Source organism: Coregonus clupeaformis, chromosome 9 (genome assembly GCF_020615455.1).
Source record: "Coregonus clupeaformis isolate EN_2021a chromosome 9, ASM2061545v1, whole genome shotgun sequence".
NCBI classification, from domain to species: Eukaryota; Metazoa; Chordata; class Actinopteri; order Salmoniformes; family Salmonidae; genus Coregonus; species Coregonus clupeaformis.
The window spans coordinates 4,514,800-4,533,006 of record NC_059200.1 but is presented as its reverse complement, the minus strand read 5'-3'; the positions used below and the strand labels follow the sequence as shown (position 1 = coordinate 4,533,006).

At 43.3% G+C, this 18,207-nt stretch overlaps 1 protein-coding gene across 1 annotated transcript in view; it reads left to right on the top strand.

Annotated features, from left to right (window-relative positions):
* Window positions 1–18,207, top strand: part of LOC121573591 (glycerophosphodiester phosphodiesterase domain-containing protein 5-like) — a 49,404-nt gene that overhangs the window by 16,013 nt on the left and 15,184 nt on the right. The window contains exons 3-13 of the mRNA XM_041885687.2: window positions 12,437–12,540; window positions 12,753–12,846; window positions 12,956–13,015; window positions 13,114–13,212; window positions 13,321–13,414; window positions 13,619–13,764; window positions 15,731–15,813; window positions 16,215–16,365; window positions 16,573–16,794; window positions 16,915–17,060; window positions 17,217–17,364. Coding sequence (XP_041741621.1) covers window positions 12,437–12,540; window positions 12,753–12,846; window positions 12,956–13,015; window positions 13,114–13,212; window positions 13,321–13,414; window positions 13,619–13,764; window positions 15,731–15,813; window positions 16,215–16,365; window positions 16,573–16,794; window positions 16,915–17,060; window positions 17,217–17,364 — 1,347 coding nt within the window. The remainder of the gene's footprint in view (window positions 1–12,436; window positions 12,541–12,752; window positions 12,847–12,955; window positions 13,016–13,113; window positions 13,213–13,320; window positions 13,415–13,618; window positions 13,765–15,730; window positions 15,814–16,214; window positions 16,366–16,572; window positions 16,795–16,914; window positions 17,061–17,216; window positions 17,365–18,207) is intronic.

The following is an 18,207-nucleotide window of genomic DNA, read 5'->3' as shown; positions in this document are numbered from 1 at the left end:
CATCAATGTCCCACCAAACATACACAGAACATGGTTGCCATGTTCTCAGAATATAAGATATGAATGTTCTAGACACGTTTCATGTGTCCAGTTTTCTGAGGGTTAGGAGAATATTCCATCAATGTCCCACCAAACATACACAGAACATGGTTGCCATGTTCTCAGAACATAACATATTAATGTTCTAGACATGTTTCATGGGAACGTTGCAAGAACATTCATGTGTCCAGTTTTCTGTGGGTTAGGAGAATATTCCAACAACGTCCCACCAAACATACACAGAACAGGGTTGCCATGTTCTCAGAATATAAGATATTTATGTTCTAGACATATTTCAATAACATTTCTGTGTATCAGTTGTCAGGACGTCGCCTAATGTTCCCAAAGAAACATTGTTACTTTTGCCAAGCCAATCATGGCCCTGATTAGTGAACCACTGATCCATTCATAGGTATTTGTCTGTTAGCAAGGTTAGGGATACTCTCACACCAACACAGCACTTTTAACATGCACTGTTTCCAACTTACATATTTGACTTCATTGTGCATGTTCATTTATATAGTAATTATTATTCAACGTCTTCACCTGGGATTTGAACTCAAAACCTCTTGGTTCATGGTACTCCGATCTTTCCACTACGCCACGTTGTCTGTGTTAGGTGTTGGTTAATCTGACTAGTCTCATCATTGATTTGACTTACTTATTTCAGGAATTTTAAATGCTTTTTGTATAGTCTAATGTTGGTGGGGCATGTTAACCTGTTTTAATTATACTCCTGAATCACTATGATCAATAAAATCGTTTTTCTTGAGTGTACTTTTCACAGAGCTGAGATTTACTTCAAAGTTGCATTCACCCTATCTATTCCATACACCTATCAAGTTGTTTCATGTACATAAGTTCCTAGGTAGGAGGGGTTAGGGTTTATTCTGGACAGAGCCTAACTATACGGGCCCAATAAGCACATGCCCATCAGATATCCCTTATTGGTACAATGGTTAGGGTGTTTGACAATGTTGCTGGTGGCCTTGATTTGAGGTTAGGGGAGTCACCCTACTCTTACATTTTTAGCAATATATTACTTGGCAACAGTCAAAACACACCTATCTGATTAAAATGAGGGTGTCCAGAAGAAACCCTATACCCCTCCTCCCTAGGCACTTGTTCTGGACTATTCAGCAGGAGTGTGGGGTGCTAAGAGGTATCTCAAAAACAAACGTCCATAACAGAGCACTACGTTACGTTTTAGGTGTTCACAAGTTTGCACCTACAGTATACTTGCAATAACTGGGGACATGGGCTGGGAACCATGTGAGGTGAGATGGAAGGCGTGTATGGTGAGACTTGGAATAGACTGTTGGATATGCCAACTGCCAGAATAGCTAGTAAAGTTTTTCAATGGGATCTAGTCATAGGGGGAGCCTGGCCAACTGAAATGTCTGACCTTTTCCAACAGTCTGACTGTGAACATCTGTACGAAAACCTAATTAAGGGAGACATAGATATTATTAAAAAACAACCGTTAATGCAATTTGAAAAACAAAATGGGTGGAGGAGATGAATCATAAACCCAAATTGAGAACCTTTTGTTTGATTAAGGTCGGTATTGTGGTGAAATGGAAGAGGAAAGACTATGTAACTATTGTGACCTCGAAGAAATAGAGAATTTAACTCATTTTATCCTCTATTGCCCTTTCTACCACGATATATGCTTGCTCTTATTCCAGAAAGCACACCAGATATACCCTGGTATTATGGGGCTGAAATGGTTTTTGGTCCATTGTGTATTTCCGTTTGCTGAATATTTAGATAAAGCCTGGAATAAAAGAAAAAGGGCTACCTATAATTAAATATTTAGCTTCTATGTGGTAAATGGCACGTGTGTATATAGATTGTGTATAGGCTTGTCTCCCACATGAATCTTCTCTTTGTGCCAGACTGGGTTCAAATGCCTTCTGTTTTCGTTTTTCTGTATTTATTTATCTGTATGTAATACCCTTGCTAAAACCAAGTATAGAGTTTATTTGTTTTAATTAATTGGTATTAGATTTAAAAGGTGATCGAATTGCTCCTGATTTGTAATGTCGTTAATGCATTTCTTTTGAAGCAATGTTTCAAAAATGTACAAGTGAATAGGTTGGTTTACTTTTAAGTTTAAGTTTCCCACGTATCTTGTTAAAGTTTTGACCAATGAGGTAGCTTGTTAAGTAGTGGCCAATGGGAGAGTGGACTGGTTGCTGGGAAAGAAAAAAGAGGGAAAGGTTGAAAGAAGAGAGGAGAGACTTTAGTGGGGTTGGTGAAGGAAAACGACTAAAGGAAACAATAAAGAGAGAACAAAACCATACCTACAGAGTTTTTAAAGGAAATCCTGATTTTATTTCTATAAGAGAGTGTTATTATTTCGTTAAGAAAGACCTAATGGAGACAGAAGCTGCCTTCGCATTGTGGAGACATTCGACATCCTAGAGGTTAGCGTAGCATCGTGCGAGACTTGGAGAGAATTGCTTGTGACGATCAACGAGTTTGGGTTTCCACGGGATGTCTGTTGCTGCTACGGAGTACTGGCTGCATTGATAGCTGTGTTTTTTATTTTATTTTATTTCACCTTTATTTAACCAGGTAAGCCAGTTGAGAACAAGTTCTCATTTACAACTGCGACCTGACCAAGATAAAGCAAAGCAGTGCAATAAAAACAACAACACAGAGTTACATATGGGGTAAAAAAACATAAAGTCAAAAAAAAAAAAATACAACAGAATAAATATATACAGTGTGTGCAAATGTAGCAAGTTATGGAGGTAAGGCAATAAATAGGCTATAGTGCAAAATAATTACAATTAGTATTAACACTGGAATGCTAGATGTGCAAGAGATTATGTGCAAATAGAGATACTGGGGTGCAAAAGAGCAAAATAAATAACAATATAGGGATGAGGTAGTTGGGTGGGCTAATTTCAGATGGGCTGTGTACAGGTGCAGTGATCGGTAAGGTGCTCTGACAACTGATGCTTAAAGTTAGTGAGGGAGATAAGAGTCTCCAGCTTCAGAGATTTTTGCAATTCGTTCCAGTCATTGGCAGCAGAGAACTGGAAGGAATGGCGGCCAAAGGAGGTGTTGGCTTTGGGAATGACTGTCACGGTTTCGGCCGAGACTGCTCCTCCTCCTGGTTCGGGCAGGCTTCGGCGTTCGCCGTCCCCGGAGTACTAGCTGCCACCGTTGTATGTTTCGTGGTGTGATTGCTTTAGTCTGTCTTGTACACCTGTGTCTGTTTGTGTTCTGATTACGTGTCCTATAAGTTCCCTGTTTTGTATTAGTTAGATTGTGTGTTGTTGTTTGCCTGTTGCCTGTTAGTTTTGTTTATTGTTTTACGCATGTTGCATAATTCCCTCGCCTCCGTTTGTTTTCGAGGTCGTCTATTGTTTTGTTGCACGTTGGACTAGTAAAGTATTTTTGGACGAATCCTCTGTGTCCTGCGCCTGACTCCTCCACCACATCCACATCGGTTCTTTTGACAATGACCAGTGAGATATACCTGCTGGAGCGCAGACTACGGGTGGGTGCTGCTATGGTGACCAATGAGCTAAGATAAGGCAGGGATTTGCCTAGCAGTGATTTATAGATGGCGTGGAGCCAGTGGGTTTGACGACAAACATGTAGTGAGGACCAGCCAACAAGAGCGTACAGGTCACAGTGGTGGGTAGTGTATGGGGCTTTGGAGACAAAACGGATGGCACTGTGATAGACTACATCCAATTTGCTGAGTAGAGTGTTGGAGGCTATTTTGTAAATGACATCGCCGAAGTCAAGGATCGGTAGGATAGTCAGTTTTACGAGCATGAGTGAAGGAGGCTTTGTTGCGAAATAGGAAGCCGATTCTAGATTTAACTTTGGATTGGAGATTCTTAATGTGAGTCTGGAAGGAGAGTTTACAGTCTAACCAGACACCTAGGTATTTGTAGTTGTCCACATACTCTAGGTCAGACCCGTCGAGAGTGGTGATTCTAGTCGGGTGGGCGGGTGCCAGCAGCGTTCGATTGAAGAGCATGCATTTAGTTTTACTAGTGTTTAAGAGCAGTTGGAGGCTACTGAAGGAGTGTTGTATGGCATTGAAACTCGTTTGGAGGTTTGTTAACACAGTGTCCAATGAAGGGCCAGATGTATACAAAATGGTGTCGTCTGCGTAGAGGTGGATCTGAGAGTCACCAGCAGCAAGAGCGACATCATTGATATACACAGAGAAAGGAGTCGGCCCAAGAATTGAACCCTGTGGCACCCCCATAGAGACTGCCATAGGTCCAGACAACAGGCCCTCCGATTTGACACATTGAACTCTATCTGAGAAGTAGTTGGTGAACCAGGCGAGGCAGTCATTTGAGAAACCAATGCTATTTAGTCTGCCAATAAGAATGCGGTGGTTGACAGAGTCGAAAGCCTTGGCCAGGTCGATGAAGACGGCTGCACAGTACTGTCGATTATCGATCGCGGTTATAATATCGTTTAGGACCTTGAGCGTTGCTGAAGTGCACCCATGACCAGCTCGGAAACCGGATTGCATAGCGGAGAAGGTACGGTGGGATTCGAAATGGTCGGTGATCTGTTTGTTAACTTGGCTTTCAAATACTTTCGAAAGGCAGGGCAGGATGGATATAGGTCTGTAACAGTTTGGATCAAGCTTGTCACCCCCTTTGAAGAGGGGGATGACCGCGGCAGCTTTCCAATCTCTGGGGATCTCAGACGTTACGAAATAGAGGTTGAACAGGCTAGTAATAGGGGTTGCGACAATTCCGGCGGCTAGTTTTAGAAAGAAAGGGTCCAGATTGTCTAGCCCAGCTGATTTGTAGGGGTCCAGGTTTTGCAGCACTTTCAGAACATCAGCTGTCTGAATTTGTGTGAAGGAGAAGCGGGGGGGGGGGCATGGGCAAGTTGCAGCGGAGGGTGCAGAGTTGGTGGCCGGGGTAGTGGTAGCCAGGTGGAAAGCATGGCCAGCCGTAGCAAAATGCTTGTTGAAATTCTCGATTATTGTAGATTTATCGGTGGTGATAGTGTTTCCTAGCCTCAGTGCAGTGGGCAGCTGGGAGGAAGTGCTCTTATTCTCCATGGACTTTACAGTGTCCCAAAACTTTTTGGAGTTAGTGCTACAGGATGCAAATTTCTGTTTGAAAAAGTTAGCCTTTGCTTTCCTGACTGCTTGTGTATATTTTTGCTGTGGATCTTGTGAGGAAACCTTCACAGAACTGCTATACTTTGCTGAGGCATTATCTACGAGTAGTGAGTAACTACAAATGTGGGGTGGACTTCGGGACTTTATGTATGTCGTCTTTTTTTTTTTTTAGCTCCAACGCGCGCCCAGGGTTTAAGCAAGCTTGCAAGTAATTTGGACATGGGGTTGTGGAAAAATCATTGGGGTTTCTTTTTTTTCTTTTTTTTGATGTGGTACATTGAAAATGTGATAATATAGATCTTGAACCTTATGTCTGTTGTATTGGTGGAGTCATTTACTGTTTCAGTTTCATTTAATGCATGGGAAAGCATATCCTTATAATAATAACCAAGTCTATAATCATTTTATCTGAAGTTAATACCATATTTGTCATTCACCCTAGTGAGTTTACAATAGGGATTCTTATTGGAGATGTCCTCCTCACATAATATCCCATGCTGTTCAGATATTCTAGGTAAGGTAATATCGTGAGAGTCAAATTCGAGCCTGGTGAGAAGGTTACATGTATATGTATGTATGTATGTATGCATGTATGTATGTATGTATTTTTTTAATGCTCTAGGGATATAATTATTGTTCGGATAACCTTATTTACTATTATGTATTGATTTTTATCTTAAATTGTTTCACTCTTTATGCGATGCGCACTGCAGAGAATACCGGAAGAAGAATTATCACAGTGAATTATTGTAATGTTTGTTTATGTGTCAATTAATCCCATAAGGGATGGGTTGCCAACTGGTGATTTGACACAAAAATAAAATGTCATTAATTCATTCATTTGTATAGATCTGAAACAACTTGATACACTATATATACAAAAGTATATGGACACCCCTTCAAATTAGTGGATTTGGCTATTTCAGCCACACCCGTTGCTGACAGGTGTATAAAATAGAGCACACAGCCACGCAATCTCCATAGACAAACATTGACATTAGAATGGCCTTACTGAAGAGCTCAGTGACTTTCAACGTTGCACAGTCATAGGATGCCACCTTTCCAACAAGTCAGTTCGTCAAATTTCTGCCCTGCTAGAGCTGCCCCGATGAACTGTAAGTGCTGTTATTGTGAAGTGGAAACGTGTAGGAGTAACAACGGCTCAGCCGCTAAGTGGTAGGCCACACAAGCTCACAGAACGGGACCGCCGAGTGCTGAAGCGCATAAAAATCGTGTGTCTTTGGTTGCAACACTCACTACCGAGTTCCAAACTGCCTCTGGAAGCATCGTTGGGAGCTTCATGAAATGGGTTTCCATGACCGAGGAGCCGAACACAAGCCTAAGATCACCATGCGCAATGCCAAGCGTCGGCTGGAGTGGTGTAAAGCTTGCCGCCATTGGACTCTGGAACAGTAGAAACGCATTCTCTGGAGTGATGAATCACGCTTCACCATCTGGCAGTCCGACGGACGAATCTGGATTTGGCGAATGCCAGGAGAACGCTACCTGCCCCTGTGCCAACTGTAAAGTTTGGTGGAGGAGGAATAATGGTCTGGGGCTGTTTTTCATTGTTCAGGCAAGGCCCCTTAGTTCCAGTGAAGTAAAATCTTAACGCTACAGCATACAGTAACATTCTAGACAATTTTGTGCTTCCAACTTTGTGGCAACAGTTTAGGCCCTTTCCTGTTTCAGCATGACAATGCCCCCGTGCACAAATGGAGGTCCATACAGAAATGGTTTGTCGAGATCGGTGTGGAAGAACTTGACTGAATTGACAGAGACCTGACCTCAACCCTATCGAACACCTTTGGGATGAATTGGAACGCCGACTGCCAGCCAGGTCTAATCGCCCAACATCAGTGCCCGACCTCACTAATGCTCTTGTGGCTGAATGGAAGCAAGTCCCCGCAGCAATGTTCCAACATCTAGTGGAAAGCCTTCCCAGAAGAGTGGAAGCTGTTATAGCAGCAAAGGGTTGACCAACTCCATATTAATGCTCATGATTTTGGAATGAGATGTTCGACGAGCAGGTGTCCACATACTTTTGGTCATGTAGTGTATGTGAATGGTGTGTATAGACAGTATGGACAGTATGTGAATATAAAATGTGTGTATAACAGTAGTTATATAGGATGAGCCATGACTACAATACAGTATATACATATAAAGTGGGTAAAACAGTAGGTAAACATTATTGAAATAACCAGTGTTCTCTTAAGGTGCAGGGTAGAGTACCGGGTGGTAGCCGGCTAGTGACATTGTCTGAGGTTCAGGGCAGGGTACTGGGCGGAGGCCGGCTAGTAGTGACTGTCTGATGGCCTGGAGATAGAAGCTGTTTATCAGTCTCTCGGTACAAGCTTTGATGCACCTGTACTGTCTCCGCCTTCTAGATGGTAGCGGGGTGAACAGGCTGTGGCTCGGGTGGCTGAGGTCCTTGATGATCTTCTTGGTCTTCCTGTGATACCGGGTGCTGTAGATGTCCTGGAGGGCAGGCAGCGTGCCCCCGGTGATGCGTTGGGCTGACCACACTACTCTCTGAGGAGCCCTGCGGTTGCGAACGGTGCAATTGTCCCATAGAGGTGCTGAGCTTGCACTCCTGTGAGGCCTCCGTGTTGAGGATCAGCGTGGCAGAGGTGTTGCTGCCTACTTTCACCACTTGGGGTCAGCCCGTCAGGAAGTCCAGGACCCAGTTGCACAGGGAGGGGTTCAGACCAAGGGCCCTGAGCTTTGTGATGAGCTGTTGGGGCAGTATGCAAACTGTTGTGAGTCTACGGTGTCAGGTAAGATTGAGATGATATGGTCCTTAACTAGCCTCTCAAAGCACTTCATGATTACACAAGTGAGTGCAACGGGGTAATAGTCATTTAGTTCAGTTACCTTCGCTCTCTTGGGTACAGGAACGATGGTGGACATCTTGAAGCAAGTGGGGACAACAGACTCGGGTAGTATACTCATACTATATGCAACTTTCTAAAAATACCTATTTCTTTCACTCTTATTAATAGAGTTCATTCTGATATTGACTTGGCCATTGAGATAGTACTGCTGTGATTCCCAGTCCTGAGTTCACCGTCCTGTGTTTGTATATCATTGCTTGCTGGTAGTTAGTGGTAGGCTAGTATTTCTCAGAAACAGATTACCTCTGTCCTGCTCTTCCAGCCAATAGAGAACTTTTTTGTGAATTAAATATAAATATTTTTGCTCAACACTAGCACACCATAAAGCAGCACATGCTGAACAGGGGTGAGGATGGAATTCCAGCTGGAGGTCAATTTATGATCCATAGCTCAATCATACGTTGTAAGTTATCATTGAGGCATAAAGAATCAATATTCACATTGTAATATTGCACCTTATTTTTATGTATTTTTTATGATATGGCAAAATCCATAGGATAACTTGTGTGTGTACTTTATAATACAGAAGTGAGATGTGAACTGTCTGTCTGAGAAGGTTTGCCGGTAATGGCAGCCAGTCATACTGGTTGTCTGATTAAGCGCATTCATTGTGATTAATCAGTGTTCTTCCCAGTAGATGTAACAGTGTGGTAGAGCAGCACTGTCTATCAGGGTTATAATTAGCAGACTGTGAAGACGTTAGAAAGGGAAGGAGAAGGAAGGCCAGGCACAGTCTGGGTGTCCAAATGCTACTGTGCTCTGGAGGAGGAAGTAATGGGATTGGAAGGACGTCAGGATTAGACATCATCAGCTTGGTGACAATGAATGAGTCATCCACTGACAGTCTGACTCCACCGGGTCTGCACTGTGCTAAAGACTGACTTCCTGTATCCTCGATGACAGTCCTGTAGTGTGGTTGGTTATGGTTGTGTCTGAAATGGCCCCATTATAGAGTGACTTCCTCTGTGACTGTTCTCTTGCTGTGTGTGCTGGGCTGGGTGATGTATCTGACCTATTTGTATAGGCAAAAAAAGACTACACCTGGAGCCGAAAATGCCTGCGAAATAATATATATGCCATTTAGCAGACGCTTTTATCCAAAGCAACTTACAGTCATGTGTGCATAAATTTTTACGTATGGGTGGTCCCAGGGATCAAACTCACTACCCTGGCGTTACAAGCGCCATGCTCTACCAATTGAGCTACAGAGGACCAGAGGAATGATACATTCCAAGGTCTATATAGAGATGCTTCCTCTTTGCCCAGTATGGCCGGGTGTACCTAAGGACCAGAGCTAAGAAACAGTGAAGTGTGCTAATGTGCGTTTAGTGTTGTTTGCCCAGCCGGAGAGTGTTTGCAGAACTCTGAGCCCCATCATCCCTCTTTTTATAAACCAGTAACCACAGATGATCTATGGTTATAGGGGAGAAGAACCAGGCTTGTTCTTCATAAACTACTGTGTGAATATTTCTACCCCCTTGGGTTTTAAGGGTGTGGGACAGGTATGATCACCCACTGTAATTTATTGTCTGCAAAATGTGTACAAAATATCCTTCTCCTTGGTTCTCTCCTAACACTAGCTAACTTCCTGAATTAACGGAATCGGAAATTAAATTTACTCCAACCCTGCTTTAAAGAGATTCCTCCGACTGTTCTTGAGTGAATTTCAGATTCACCATGTGACTGTGGCTGTAGTCCTACACCTATGCACTTTCACCTCACCGTAAATCAACCTTAAACAAACTAAATACAACCTGACATTATCAGACACACACACACACACACATATATATATATATATATATATATATATATATATATATATATATATATATATATATATATATATATATGCTGATTTTGTACGTTTGCCCACTGACAAAGACATGATCAGTCTATAATTTTAATGGTAGGTTTATTTGAACAGTGAGAGACAGAATAACAACAACAAAATCCAGAAAAATGCATGTCAAAAATGTTATAAATTGATTTGCATTTTAATGAGGGAAATAAGTATTTGACCCCTCTGCAAAATATGACTTAGGACTTGGTGGCAAAACCCTTGTTGGCAATCACAGAGGTCAGATGTTTCTTGTAGTTGGCCACCAGGTTTGCACACATCTCACGAGGGATTTTGTCCCACTCCTCTTTGTAGATCTTCTCCAAGTCATTAAGGTTTTGAGGCTGACGTTTGGCAACTCGAACCTTCAGCTCCCTCCACAGATTTTCTATGGGATGAAGGTCTAGAGACTGGCTAGGCCACTCCAGGACCTTAATGTGCTTCTTCTTGAGCCACTCCTTTATTGCCTTGGCCGTGTGTTTTGGGTCATTGTCATGCTGGAATACCCATCCACGACCCATTTTCAATGCCCTGGCTGAGGGAAGGAGGTTCTCACCCAAGATTTGACGGTACATGGCCCCGTCCATCGTCCCTTTGATGCAGTGAAGTTGTCCTGTCCCCTTAGCAGAAAAACAACCCCAAAGCATAATGTTTCCACCTCCATGTTTGACGGTGGGGATGGTGTTCTTGGGGTCATAGGCAGCATTCCTCCTCCTCCAAACACGGCGAGTTGAGTTGATGCCAAAGAGCTCGATTTTCGTCTCATCTGACCACAACACTTTCACCCAGTTCTCCTCTGAATCATTCAGATGTTCATTGGCAAACTTCAGACAGGCCTGTATATGTGCTTTCTTGAGCAGGGGGACCTTGCGGGCGCTGCAGGATTTCAGTCCTTCACGGCGTAGTGTGTTACCAATTGTTTTCTTGGTGACTATGGTCACAGCTGCCTTGAGATCATTGACAAGATCCTCCCGTGTAGTTCTGGGATGATTCCTCACCGTTCTCATGATCATTGCAACTCCACGAGGTGAGATCTTGCATGGAGCCCCAGGCCGAGGGAGATTGACAGTTCTTTAGTGTTTCTTCCATTTGCGAATAATCGCAGCAACTGTTGTCACCTTCTCACCAAGCTGCTTGGCGATGGTCTTGTAGCCCATTCCAGCCTTGTGTAGGTCTACAATCTTGTCCCTGACATCCTTGGAGAGCTCTTTGGTCTTGGCCATGGTGGAGAGTTTGGAATCTGATTGATTGATTGCTTCTGTGGACAGGTGTCTTTTATACAGGTAACAAACTTAGATTAGGAGCACTCTCTTTAAGAGTGTGCTCCTAATCTCAGCTCGTTACCTGTATAAAAGACACCTGGGAGCCAGAAATCTTTCTGATTGAGAGGGGGTCAAATACTTATTTCCCTCATTTAAAATGCAAATCAATTTATAACATTTTTGACATGCGTTTTTCTGGATTTTTGTTGTTGTTATTCTGTCTCTCACTGTTCAAATAAACCTACCATTAAAATTATAGACGGATCGTTTCTTTGTCAGTGGGAAAACGTACAAAATCAGCAGGGGATCAAATACTTTTTTCCCTCACTGTGTGTGTGTGTATATATATATATATATATATATATATACACACACACACAGTCAAGTCAAGGCTGTGAAAGATTTTGCAGGACATGGTAATTGAATGTCTCAACAGAAGTCGTGTGGTGGTTACCTCAGAAACCAGACTACATTAAAACATCAGTCCTCTACTCTCCCATTCTCCCCTGTGGATTAACTCTAACCAGCAGGAGGTGAGACCTCTCTGATGAGGTTGCTCATCTTTCCTCTGAGTGAAGTGTTAATTTGGTATTCCACTCTAACCACACGTCTACATGTCTCTGATAACAGAATGTAGGAGATGTGGAGGAGATGCAACACTAGTTTGGCCAGCATGAGGTGTAAAAACGATCACTGGTCAACTCCACCTGGCTGTGGTCTGACCTGGGCCACGTTCAGTAGGCAAACGTTGTAGAACTTTGCAGAAAGAGATGTCATGAATAGCGCTGAAATTTAGGGCATCAATGTTGTTGAGAAAAGTAGCTAAACTTTTCTAGTTCTCGATGGCTAACGTTATATATTTCAATAAACGGCGCAGTAGAAAGGATTATCAACACATACTGAGCGGCTCACTTTATAAACAGAAGCATGCTACATGGCAGACCAATCCAAACTCATCTCCCGGCATGTCTAGCCCATCCCATTATCTCAACCAATCATGGCTAGTGGGAAGGTTCCTGTCTTTTTCCATGGCTAAACCAACTAGGCTCGTAATTTAACAATTGTATTAGTATTTACGGATGGAATACAAGTTTGTTATTAAGGCACATGAAAGTTCACCTGTTCCAGAAGGCATTTCTGCCTAAAAATGCATTTTGATAAAACATTTATGTTTACGTTCAAATGCCTCTCCTGTGAAGTAGTGACGTGTGACATATGCCTAGTTTCCTGAAACGAGTCACAAATGTCTTCTTCTTGTCTGTTGTGTGTTCACCAGTGGGAGTGTGCATGGTTCATCATCTTGTGCAGCACCTTCTCCCTGCTCCTCTTCTGGGCTTACTTCTGGTTGGAGGCCCACAATGACTACAACCAATTCAACTGGTGAGTGGGACAGTTAGTCCTTACCAGAGAGACTGTGAGCTGAGTTTGCAACATTGTTTCTGTCCCTCATAAGCACTCTCTCTTTTGAGCAGCTATCAATGAGTAATTGAATGTGTGCATATTTCAATATCTCCTAGAAGGGCTGGTCTGTTTCATCCTCTTCTTATCAAGGCATTGGTTCACCTTCCCCACCCTCTGTCGCTCATCCTCAGGTTACTATACAACCGTTCTGGGGAATGGAAGGACGGGACTGTCCCCATTCTAGCAACCACCGCAGTTGGCTTTAGTTACATTACATTTTTAATGGTGAGTGAGTTACCCATCTTTGGTTGTATGCCTATACACACAGTAAAGCACATGTTGCTGCAGCAGCTTCAGTAAGATCTAACTTGATTGTGGCTCTGTTCGTTTCCAGATTTTAGCACTTTGTCATATTTTACTGGGACAGCAGCTGAACCTCTACTGGATCCACAAGGTAGGCCTCCAAATGAACTCTGACCTACGGAAATTACTGTTAGCCCTGCATAGGAATGTGTAGAACAAATCAAACTGTTGATATGTTTTTTACCCCAGGTTGCTGTGTTGGCTGCCTTGATCATCACTGTCAGTGGCGTGGTCTCCATCGATGACGTGTGGGGGAATGAATGGGACATCATCTTCATATCTCTACAGGTCTACATCTCTATTTGTCTGCGTTTCTCTATTGGTATTTTTGGTAGATGTTGATGTTTGTGTGTAAACAAGGTTATAAAACTCCTGTCTTCCTGTGTTGTAATTCAGTCCACAGGGCCTTTCCTGCACATAGGAGCTCTGGCTGCCGTCACAGCGCTGGGCTGGCTAGTTGCTGAACATGTGGTCCGTGCAGAAAGAACCAGTAAGTGTTGTATTGGCTTTTGATTGGCTTTCACTGTAACTCTGATCACTGTAACCAATATTATACATATTACATTACATCATAATTATTATAATTGTTAACCATTATAACCATCAAGATGTTTGATAACTAACAATAACTGCAGCAGCAGTCAGAAATCTGTGAGACCTAATGTCCTCACTCTGTGGTCTTCATCCTTCCCAGAGTTCCATATGATAGTGCTGCTGGTTTACCTGAGTGTCCTGCTGGCCCTCTACATGGCTCCCCTCGCCATCTCCTCACCCTGCATCATGGACAAGAACAGCCTCAAATCTCGACCTCACGTCATTGGACGACGGGGAGCGCCAATGGTAAGTCAATAGCCCCCTACAGAAACATCCCTGTGGCTCTACCCTCTAGCCACATCATGTAGATCATAAATAATTAAATAGGTATAAGTGATAATGGTGGCTGGAGTTCATAATCACATTCAATTTGAGAGCTGTTCTGCTTCAGGGTATTGAATGTACTGAATGTCTTGGAGACCCAATAAAGAGCCACATTAGCGAACACGATTTACTTGTTGGACAATGAAACAGTTAATTGGATAGGTAGCGTTCACACTCAGGTTAAAACAGGTCTGCTTTGTGACATGCACTGACTGTAATGCCCTGACCTGGTAATGAGTACAGGCTATGTAGGGCCAGACAAACAGCATTGGTCCAGTCAGTGTATAACCTAGAGTCTATTGACGCATACAAATAAATAATCCCCATCAAAATCCGTCAGTTTAAGATAAATATATATTTTTGCATGGGCTGGGTCTCAATCGACCGCATCCACCTATGTCACCCTTTCGTATCTGTGGTGGAAAGTGGCAGAGCTACAACGCTGTTTGTCAGACAAGGAGCCATCCCGAAAATTGGTCTTCTCACGAAAACCACTCTATAGAAAGGGGAGACTCTTTCGAACACAATGGTTTTCTCAGTTTTGACCCCCACAAGTGTCACGGGACTCGTCTAAAGGTAACCCATACAAATGAATGGAGGTAGTTTTGTGCCAACAAAAATAAGGGGCAAAATATGTGTAAAAAAAATACAAAAATATTTCCTGAGATATAGATATAGGACAGACACTTCAAAACCTTAATCCTTGTGATTAATTTTTTGACTGTCTTTTTTGCCATTTATGAATGTGTTATTCAATGTGTTTCTATGGGCTTATAGTATTGTATTAAAGGCCAAATTCAATGTTTTATAAAAAATGTGTATATATATTTTTTTATACCTAAAGGGGTCCTAAAATTGTAGATCAAATATTTAAATGATCCATGGTATGACCTTCTTAAAACAATTCCATATTTCGTCCCCCCCCCCCTAGGATTGTAGATGGTTTATAATAATTATAATAATATGCCATTTAGCAGACGCTTTTATCCAAAGCGACTTACAGTCATGTGTGCATACATTTTTTTGTGTATGGGTGGTCCCGGGGATCGAACCCACTACCTTGGCGTTACAAGCGCCGTACTGTTGGTAGGGAACACAATAAATTGTCCTGTCCTGGTGCAGTTGGGTAAGTAAATATTGTTCCAGATCACTTGCTTTAAACAAATACACACTCACACTGTAGCCCAGACACACACTCTGCCTGCCTGCCTGTCTGCCTGCCTTCAAATCACAAACACACACTTCACCTAGCCTTTTACAGCCTGTCAGGGCTTGCCTCTATTGATTCCTGCTGTGGGTGATATGGTAGCTGTCTGTGGAAGGAGACAGGAGACCAGTGCCTGAAAGCTGCTTCCCAAAGGACAAGACAGATCCATGATTCTATCTTTCTATGAGCTTTATTCTACAAACTCAGACAAGGACCTCTTCCCTCAGGAGAAATCAAAGGATCAATATATTCAGAAGTGGATTAGTTTGTCTAACATTGTAAGGCTATAGTAGGTTTGAGTTGTGGTGTAGATACCTATCTTTGTCACAGAGAGCGAGGTTCAGTTTCATTGAAACGATGATGTCAGAGGTGTACTGCTGTAAACTCCTCTCTGTTTAAGTAAACGTGCCTCTCTGACATCCACTTGCTAGAAAGATCAATGGCTTTTTTAGAGGTCTCACCAACCTCACCATTTGTACAATGTTTAAAAAGCTCATAATAAAAGATAACTCCCGCACATACAATTGCCTCTTTTGCTGACCTTTTACCTATTTATTAAAAGACTGAAATAATAATGCCATCCCACCACTAGATCAAATGACCACTGTCAGATTCTAACAACCCATAATAACCCATTATACCTCTCTCTGTCTGTCCCTCTGTTTGTGTCCTGTGCTGTAGCTGGCTCCAGAGAACACCCTGATGTCCTTCAACAAGGCCCTGCAGCAGGGGGTCAGCTCCCTGGAGGCCGACGTCACCGTCAGGTAACCAACCATGCTCTACCAGCCAATAACCTAACCCCACCCCACCCTACCACCTCAATGTTAGGAGCAATGAGTTCTCTACAGTAGACTGGTAACGACAGGTGGGCCTTTCTGTACTGAATCTATAGCAACACTCTCAGGGTTTTAAAGGTTAGGGAGCAAATCTAAAGAGCCCCATTCTGTCCCTGCCTTTGACATAGTCAACATGTTTTAAGACCATTTTAATCTCACATCCATTCCTTTTCAATGCATTAATAGGCCATTTATTACAGGCCCTTTGTTTTTACTTCAATTGCCATAGAAACATATTCTTTATTTATGAAAGCAGTGACATAAGTGTGAATGACATAAGTGTTACTGGTTCAGTGATGTAAGTCTTTGGTCCCACCTCTCCCCTCCAGTCTGGACGGGGTGCCCTTCCTGATGCGAGACCGCACCTTGAAAAGGACCACTGACATTGCCAAGGTCTTTCCAGACAGGCAGCACGAGGACGCGTCTCTCTTCAACTGGACAGAGATTCGCTCTCTAAATGCGGGGCAGTGGTTTTTGGAGGTACCTTTCTCTCTTTTTCTCTCTCTCTCTTTCTCTCTCGCTCAGTATCTATGACTATCTCTTTCTCCTTGTATTGCTCTTTCTCTTTGTCGCTCCCCTTCTCTAGTCTACCCCTCCCTCTCCCCACACCGAGACGATTTTAGAATGGATCTTTTTTTGCATCACCTCATCAAATAAAATACCTCTATCCCCTCTCTGTCTCTCCAGAGCGACCCCTACTGGACTGTTGGGTCTCTGACAGGGAGGGACCGGAACCGGATAGGGAACCTGACAGTGTGTAGCCTGGTAGAGATGTTGCGTCTGGCCGCCAGGGCCAACCGCTCAGCCCTGTTGTACCTCCGCAGACCTCCCCCAGAACACCCACACTACAAAACCTGGATCATGGACACCCTGTGGGCCGTCCAGAGGTCTGGGATATCACAGAAGAGAGTGAGGAGGACTCTGTTTATGTATCTCACTGAATCCTTATTAGTAACATTGGTAGATAAGTGTGAATCAAAAAGTAGGTCCAGTCTCTAACCCTGTGTCTTGTGCCCTATGGTTCTTTAGGTGACGTGGACCCCGGACACAGACAGGGGCCGTGTCAGGGGGCTGCAGCAGACCTCCTTGGAGAAGCTGTCAGTGGAGGAGCTCAGACACAGAGGCATCAGCAGCCTCACCCTGCGCTACTCACAGGCCAGCAACAAGGACATTCAGTAAGACATACCTACTCTTACTCTCAAACATCCACAATCTTAACTGGACATGCCCCAATAATCTTATCTGGGAGGTCCACAAATGTTATCTAAATCTCTAACCTCACCCTGCATTACTCACAGAACAGCATGTCCTATAACTATTTGTCTTTGTAGGGAATTCTTGGCGAACAACATGAGTGTGACGGTGTACCCGGTGAATGAGCCATGGCTCTACTCAGTGCTGTGGTGCAGCGGGGTGTCTGCTGTCTCATCTGACACCGCTCAGGTCCTCCGCAAGGTGCCTTACCCCATCTGGCTTATGGTAAGCAGCTCCGCCTTCACCACTTCTATGTGAAGTTTGACTATATATATGTATACAGTACCAGTCAAAAGTTTGGACACACCTACTCATTCAAAGGTTTTTCTTTATTTGTGCTATTTTCTACATTGTAGAATAATAGTGAAGACATCAAAACTATGAAATAACACTCTTGGCATTCTCTGAACCAGCTTCATGAGAAATGCTTTTCCACCGGTCTTGAAGGAGTTCCCACATATGCTGAGCACTTGTTGGCTGCTTTTCCTTCACTCTGCGGTCTAACTCATCCCAAACAATCTCAAATTGGGTTGAGGTCTGGTGATTGTGGAGGTCAGGTCATCTGATGCAGCACCATCACTCTCCTTCTTGGTCAAATAGCCTTTACACAGCCTGGAGGTGTGTTTTGGGTCGTTGTCCTGTTGAAAAACAAATGATAGTCCCACTAAGAGCAAACCAGATGAGATGGTGTATCGCTGCAGAATGCTGTGGTAGTCATGCTGTTTAAGTGTGCCTTGAATTCTAAATAAATCACAGACAGTGTCACCAGTAAAGCACCATCACACCTCCTCCTCCATGCTCCACGGTGGGAACCACACATGCGGAGATCATCCGTTCCCCTACTCTGCGTCTCACAAAGACACGGCGTTTGGAACCAAAAATCTCAAATTTGGACTCATCAGACCAAAGGACAGATTTCTACCAGTCTAATGTCCATTGCTCGTGTTTCTTGGCCCAAGCAAGTCTCTTCTTCTTACTGGTGTCCTTTATTAGTGGTTTCTTTGCAGCAATTGGACCATGAAGGCCTGATTCATGCAGTCTCCTCTGAAAATGTCTGTTATTTGAACT